The sequence below is a fragment of the Schistosoma mansoni genome (genome assembly GCF_000237925.1).
Source record: "Schistosoma mansoni, WGS project CABG00000000 data, chromosome 2 unplaced supercontig 0108, strain Puerto Rico, whole genome shotgun sequence".
Lineage (NCBI taxonomy): Eukaryota > Metazoa > Platyhelminthes > Trematoda > Strigeidida > Schistosomatidae > Schistosoma > Schistosoma mansoni.
In genome coordinates this window covers 995,971-1,004,347 of record NW_017385999.1, presented here as the reverse complement: position 1 = coordinate 1,004,347, position 8,377 = coordinate 995,971, and the positions used below count along the sequence as shown (strand labels likewise).

Here is an 8,377-nt window from a genome sequence, read left to right as displayed (position 1 = left end):
GAATGACAAAACAGCATAATCCCCATTTTTTTAACGGGTGGAGAACATTTAAATAGGCAATATCCTCGACCGTATGAATGATTACAAATGATTTTAACAAAGATCACTGATTTTAATCAAAATATGTGGGCTCTGATACATGCATGCTCCATTCCCGCCGTCAGTAGCCTAATATCCAAAGGGTTTTCAGATTCTACAGTAGTCATCTCTGTTCAACTCATATCAGTTACATTAATATATAATATCAAGCGTGTTATTTTTACTCTATAGCCGAATGTGAACTCAAATAAAGTCACCAGTCGAACAGATTGGGCCACACTTACGGCAAAAATATACCGTTAGGAATAATCCAGATCAATCGGTCTTTTAACCTTATCCTCAAAGACTGAAATTTGAACGGTCATGTATACAATATAATTCTTAACGTCACGGCAAATATTCAAGTGAGGATGTGACGGACTTTTATCCAGCTATTTGTCTTGTAAAACTCGTTATGTCGCTGGATCCAAGCAAGGAAGTCCTCGTTAAGCCATCAAACATATTTTTTCACTATTCAACTGAAGGCACTTGCAACACATGCCAAGTGTTGATTGTTAATAAATCAGCAAGAATACTACGCTTCAAAGGTAAATTCAGGAGTCTTTTAAGATTGTATCACTGAATACTCAGTTTTATCTACAGCACGTTCCAAGTATTTACTATCAGTATGCAAGGGCGTTTTAAAGTCTGGTGAATTTGTTGAAACGTAATTCTGTCAGTTTCACTTGACTATTTTCTTCAGAGATATTTCAGTTTCCGGAGTTTCAATAACGGATGATACAAAGGACTTTTTCAAGATCCAGTTTTTCGATTCATACGATGGCTCCGCTTTTTGTAGGTTTCCGTAAACAGTAGTTTGTTTTCTCCATATCTGGTGTGGTCAAATACTCCAAACTGTCTTCACTGGTCTTAGATGTTTGCGACTTCCCTAGTTCAGTTGGATGACTATTTGACAAACTAGTCCAGCTGGCGTTTTTCAAAGTCCTAGTGCTTTCATTAGCCTTTAATCCCCATCTGAGTTTGGAAAAAACAAGGCTGGATGGTATGTGTTATTCCTGGCGATGGGGATCTCTCAGTTACTTGAACTTTTATTTGAATCCATCGCCTAGTGAAACCCTAACCACATACTGGGGTAAAGAGTTACATTAGCTGTAGACTGAATAGGAGATTCTGTAGTCAGCTGACATATAATCGATTCTGGGCTTGTGAGCATTCAGTGCTCTGTGATGAATCCACCTTGGGTTACAGATAGGCTAAGACGTACTTAAAGGATCTGCGATAAGGGGATTTGTTTCATCGGTTCTAGAGAGATATCAGGGTTGAATACATTATCGTCAGTGCCGTTCACTTTCATCTATTTCACTCTAGTCAACTAATAGGTTGGATTTATGTTCAGACAGATTTATCAATGTCTTTCAAGATACTTAAAACCATTAATTTTCTGGCTTGATTACCGTTATTTGCTGTTTCTCCATTGTTTTTGGTTTAAAAAGGAAGTAACGAAGATTTCATTAGGTAAAATTTATACTTATTTCTATTAGTCATGATTTGCATTCTTGCTTCTTTTTAGGCGAGCACTATATATGTTCAACTATTGCACGTAACCCGTCTCATAATGTTGCCATTCAAGATTCAGACTCATGCAGCACCTGGCCCAGTCGTTATCATGATGTTGGTTTGTCTACCTCAAGCTTAAGAACAGCATCTTTATCACGAGCTTTTGGAAGCCTTATTGGGTCAGAAAAGCGCCCTATTGCCTCTAAAACATACTCATCATTGGATCGTACGAAATGTGTGGGTCTCTCCAACGTATTCTCTACAGTCAAAGCACATAAAAATAGATCGAATTCAAGTAAATATTTAAAATTATGAATAAATTACCTTTGTTTTCTTATGTACTTGTACACTATCTGTCTAGGTGTTTGGTATTTGCTTATATAGTACAATGTATATTTATTCCAATATTCAGTTTCCTGACTTCGTGTCAGATATTAAGTTAGGACAAATAATGTACTCTATTGACGTACAGAGTATTTAGCTATTAGGATTAATTGGTTGTATTTTTATGAAAGCTTATACTTCAATTTTACTCAGTAGCATAATCTATAAAATCTATCAGCTAGACGTTTTCTGGAAGTCTAATCACTTATCGGTGACTAGTTTATTTTATTCATTCTCACTTCGTCTTGGCTAGAATATAAATGCATCTAACAGGTATTGTAAAAATATTGCTGACATATGTGAAGTCTCTGAAAAGTCTAAAACCAATGGAGCTGCACAATTCCTTTCTAGAAATGCCTGAGAAATACGTCGTTAAGTACTCTAATATCAATTTGTCCATAATTCAATTGCAAACACTTATTAGGTCCGAAATTCTGTGATGTTTCTACAAATGTCATTGAGCTTAGCACAAAAATTCAGTTTGAAAGCCTGACCCACCAAACTTAGGCCTTATCCCTTTATACAACAAAGAAATTGAACTTGAAAATTAAACATTGTGAATTGTCGTAATCAATATACCAATACAAGGTCAACAACTAGACTACTTTCTAGAGAAGAAATTCCAACTATTGGACCTATTGAGAAACAAAGATATAGCGTTAAGTCGTCCAGACAAAGGTCCTGGCAGTTATAATGAATCGAAGGGACTATATTTCAAGTGTTCTGCATCCTCTCTAATGCGAACAAATTCCCTAAAGAAAAAGTTCAGAGAGATGCTACAGATCAAAGTGAGCGGAAATCAATTAAAATCCTTAGGGAAATGAAAGATCTGTGAAAAACAGACCAACTGGACCCATTATTCCACAATTATACGGCCTTCCTGAAGCAAATAAGGATACCCCTCTACTTCCCATACTAGATATAACTCTCCACATCATGCCATGGTCAAATGGCTAGTGGAAATTCTACGACCGGTCAGAAATCAACTCAATCGATACACAACTGCTGACTCGTTTGGTTTTGTTAATCCAATATCGTGTCAACCTACCCGGAAAGGTGACGTCACTAGATATCTCTCTAACAGAAATAATTCACCTACTATGTGATTATATCGAAAACAACAAACTCGACGTTGATGTTCCGCTATCACTTGAAGGAAATACTTTTTTTGATTTACTCTCAACGTCCAATTTAAGTTTAACAATGAATTCTATGGACAGACTGACAGCGTAGCTATGAACTCAATAGTCAGCCCACTTCTAGCTGACTTTTTCATTGCCAATCTCGGAAACATACTTAGGCTAATAATTGAAAGTTGTGTACACCAAACATACTTAGATGACACTCGTTATTTGTGACAAAACTATCAACGTCAACATCTTGGACGCGTTCAACAACTGCCATCAATCAATTAAGTTCACGATGAAATCAGAGTCGGATTCGGAATTCTACTTCTTAGATGCTTCGGTAAGAAGGAGACCTGACTGTTCCCTTCAAAGATTGACATATAGAAAGCCAGCATGGTGTGGTCAGTACACAAATTTTCAGAAGTCCCACTGAAGCAAAAAAGAGACCTGATCCATTCTTTCTGTTTGAGGGTTATACGCATCTGTACCGAGAATACAATCGATATTGAACTTGATAAACTACAGTAGATACTGATCAACAATGGATATCCACCTTGATTCACTAAGAAAAATGTGAAAGCAAAACAACGTAAGTATTCATAGCACCAAAGAAGACTCTTCATGGATACTCAGTTTTAAGGAGACACTGCAGCTGGAAAAAAACTTTCAAGATCACCAAGGAAAACGTTCCATTCGGCTGAACTTCGGACTATATTTTTTAGTCGACCCATAATTTGAAGTTATGTGAAGGGAAGACCTCCGCTCTGGGTCAAATCAATGTGCATCTTCAATGACTCAATGGGTGCCCTTCGTTACATCGATAGTCATAATATAGTAGAGTTTTGTAACATTTATGTAATTGGTAATTTTATTCTTTTTCCAGTGGTGACTCTAATCCTGTTTAAACTAAAGGTTCTCATCTGTTCATTCCCGCCCATGGAAAACAGCTAATTTATAATTTGTATTCAGTTATCAGCTCCCGTTTTGTGCTACCTCTAAGGAAATGTCCTATCTAAAGTAGCCCTGTTAGTATCTTATCATTTACTTTCGTACATGAAGTAACTTTGTTTTAATCTTTTTTTGCAGGTACGTTAACAATCTGTCGTGGCACCAGTGATAGTCAATCAGAAAACTCCAGAACAAGCATCATTCTGCTTCATAATCTACTTTATAATTCCTTATTTATTCTAAGTTTGATTGTTTGTTTATTTGGAATTTTATTACCGTTCCTTCCATATGATTGTAAATTATGGTTATTGTCAAAAGTACTTCATGAGCGATGGAAGATTAATTATATTACCACTACTCCAAGTTCATTGACTTCTCCATATCATTCACAAAACGTTCATGACCATTCTCAATCTTATAAGCAAAGTTCTGGGGCCACTTATTCATCGACAACTGAATGTCCTACAGGGGAAAATCCACCAAAAGATGAGTTTAATCGTCACACTCGTCTGGCATTTTTTGCTTTCAAGAGTGCATTGCGTAGTATTTGCAGAGCAATAATTGCTTTAGATCCGTTAGTCGCAGTCGCTAATATGTCATGGTTTTGCTTAGGTAAGCATTTTAAATCCTGTTATATGTATATCTTGATACATTGTTTATCGTAACATAATCTTCATGAATTTATAATTGTTCCATCTGGAGAAAAAGTCATTGGAAACAGTTATTCGCCTAGATATCTTTTTCGTTTTAGCAATATCTTGTGGGAATATTTAAATTAGTGAAATGTTAGATATTTGAATCTAATGTTTTCACCAACTATAATGGTTTGTAAATGTTGTTGGTAGTCAGTTCGTCTGTGCGAATTCGGTAGACGTCATCTCTTATCATGTTTCAAATAAATGGTAATCTAACGAAACATTGGTGATGTCTGCTTAAATATCTGTTGTTGGCTTCTACCAGTCAACATATTCACTCACAATGAGTCTAAACGATATCAACGTTCATTAGTCATCTTGTTTATAACTTGGTGGGACGGTGAAAATCATTTGCTGATTACGTTACCCAACATTAATTGTCTTTTAAGCAAACATATTCAGGAATATACAGAAAATGGAATAGTGTGATAAACCACGTCTACTACATGAGGGATAATGGTATTACGTGATTACCGAAGTCCTAATAGATATAACATGTGATTTACTAGTTAGAATTCAAATACTTAAAATGAGAAATAATCTATTTTCTTAGAAAATAGAAGATATGCGCAGATTTCAGATTCTCGATCACAGCTTTGTGATCCTCTTTATTTTCTAGCGCACTTTCGGTTTATTATTTTTTCAGAGCCTCATGTGTCTCGTTTTCTGTATATCATTTTATGGTATCGTAATTTTCTAAAGAATCCAACCAAATAATAATGTACCAAGTCTTTTTTAGAATGGTTTGCACATGATGTTATGTGATTGTTCGAGTTCTATAGGCGCTCTTCATGCCTTTCACGTTTTTGAAATCGTATCAATAAATCTCTTAGTATTCATGTATGTATGTATACAAAATGCAATTTAAACGCTGAGTGTCACCTTTCCTTAACTAATTTTTATGAAGTGTTGATCTGCATCATTCTTTTGTATAGTTATAAGTTTGGTAATACTGTCAAATGGTTCAATTTTATTTATCAGGTTTGTTACTTATGTATCATTGGATAAAAAGAAGGTAAAGCCGAACAAGAAATGCACAACTGATACCTTAATCCGATCAGATGTCGGAAAACCAGGGAAACCTTTGTTATTGATTTAATAATATAACTAATATAAAAGAGAGATATCATCTTCACGATCTCTAGATGTTTGCAAAGTTTATCCAGATTTACAAAATGACTTCATCCTTGTCACGTCATTCTTGCTTTTTATTTTTCTGCTGTTTCCATTATCCCTTTCTTTATTCAGTTTATGTAAAGCACTGTTTTTGGCTCGATTATTCCTTCATCTAGTGTACCTATTTTTCGTAGAACACTTGATTTTCTACTTTCATTGACATTGTGACTTTTTTCCTTAAGGAAACGTTCCCTTACTTGTCAGCGACTGTTCATTTAGTACAAGTTTCATGATTTCTATAATTCCATTAAATTTTTATCGAAACATTAAGTTACTTACTGGTTAGATATGATTTATATATATATAATATTTTGTAGCAGGTCAAATTAGTGCTTTTAAATCTTTACTATATTTTAGAGTACTTTATTGTCTTATCCTCGTATTACTCAACCATTGTGATAACCTTATTCATAGGATTATACTTACTTGCATTTGATATTCTTATTCACTTTAACTACCAACTGCTGACAACATACATGTTTGTTTATTTTTCTGATTTATTTTTTCCCTGCTTTGTTTAACAATTATGCCAGTCAACGTTTTTCACGTATATCCACACACACCCACTCAATTTATAAATAATACTATCTTATAGAGTTGTGTGAAGATGTATTATTTCTGTGAATAATTTTATTTGTTTATTGTTTTCGGACGTTCCTTTATTTATTTCTATATTCTCTTTAAGAGTTTGCTATCCAATCTTCTTGCCAGTCACTCTCCCTGTTTTTGTCTCATTTTGATTATCCACACACATAAGCCTTCATCTGTGCCTTATTTACCTTTTCTTTTTCTACCCTAAACTGAAGCACCGCATTTATACACATTCTTGTACATCTGACTAAATATATATTCAGACAAGTATTATCTCATTCCTTTCGTTTATTTTGGTGTTTGCTTTTTGTAATTTGTTGCATTTCGCACATATATATGTTTGTTTGCTTTGAAATTTTATCTACCTTGGTTGAAAGATATTGATGAGTTCCCTGTGTTCTTTATTTATTTAGTGTGTATACAATCTCATTTATGAATAATACAAATACGTTTTATGGAACATTAAAAACATGTTTTACTTGGTCAAATTCTGTGCGTACCGAAAAATCACCACGATTATAAAATAATAAAGAAATTCAGTTTGTTTATTTTTTGTAATATCAGTAATCGAACTGAAACTCTAAAAATGTGTAGGTTTCTGTGCGTAACTATAAATTACAAGCATTTTATAAGACGGTACTAAAGGTGCTATCCAACTGTTCATTTCAGTGTATTTTAAAAAATATTCGAAACCTTGTACTCTATGTGACTACTACTACATGTAACAGAAAAGTAAACGTTGTGCGGTTTGGAATATCACTCTTCATAATCAGGATAGTAAATAAAAATCGTAGGTGTATTGTTAAAAAAGCGGAATAAAAGTTGTTGAATGACAAAGTGCTGACGGTTTATGGGAAAAAAGACAATCTGTGCCACTGACAACTTAAACTAATATGATCTAATGTGTTCAATCACCAATTTAATTCGTTTACACGACTGTAACCAGAACGTCGTCAACTTGGACCAGCAATCAAGGAATTCAGCAGTTCGTATTATGGTACAGTAGTGCCATGCTGGATATTAATTCTGTTCAAGCTGAAATTCAATGTTCAGGGAAGTATTAATGTCCCAACCACTTGTCGATCTAACCTATTATTATTGTTTTGTGGAATTAGCGCTCTGATTATAGAACTATGAATCCTGGCTATTTCGCTTCTTTCTCTAGTAATTGCTTAGGCCTAACCATTTCCCTAAACAAACGTATATACTTCAAGGTCTTTGAGACTGTTTATTCAATAGTTTTCGGCGTAATTGTCTGTTTTTTAACCAATGAGTGCCTTCCTCTAAGTTCGGTTTTCCATATTGTTATTCTTAGGCTAATTATCACTGAACTGTCTTTATGCAGTAGCTTTTCCGGTATCTAACAGTTGCATTAAATCCTTATTTGTGTTAGCGTTAATACCTGGTTCTTATTATTTCACATACAGATTATAAAAAAGCCCACCATGTGATTAGAGTTGGATTGTCAGTTGTTGGGTTCTGATTCTATAATTCTGTTATCACAAAAGCTAAAAGCTTGGTGCCCGATTGTTGTCTGCATGCTGAGAAAAAAGTTTAGGCTATCCGATGTGACACGATCTATAGGCAACGGACGTCCGCAATTCAGCTACGTGGTAGATAGCGTATATGCATATGCTTGTATGTTAAGAGTTGTTTTTGTTCGCTTTCACTTCATGGGAATGACTAAGATTCTGAACTTTTAACTTATCTATTGTTTCTGTTAAGTTATATTTCACCAATATATATTCTTTCCAGACCTGAAGATATAGATTTAATGTAACGGATAGTTTAAAATATATTTCTCCCTCAGGTGTATTACGACAATGAGACTAGTCACATTGCATCAAATTTAGGATTCAG

At 34.5% G+C, this 8,377-nt stretch overlaps 1 protein-coding gene across 1 annotated transcript; it reads left to right on the top strand.

Annotated features, from left to right (window-relative positions):
• Positions 1-438: 438 nt before the first annotated feature.
• Positions 439-5,810, top strand: Smp_033870 (hypothetical protein). Its single transcript, XM_018791636.1, has 6 exons — positions 439-626; positions 670-745; positions 782-873; positions 1,610-1,891; positions 4,194-4,667; positions 5,732-5,810. The coding sequence occupies exons 1-6, from the start codon at positions 494-496 to the stop codon at positions 5,767-5,769; spliced, it is 1,095 nt and encodes a 364-aa protein (XP_018645241.1). The 5' UTR covers positions 439-493; the 3' UTR covers positions 5,770-5,810.
• The last annotated feature ends 2,567 nt before the right edge of the window (positions 5,811-8,377 follow it).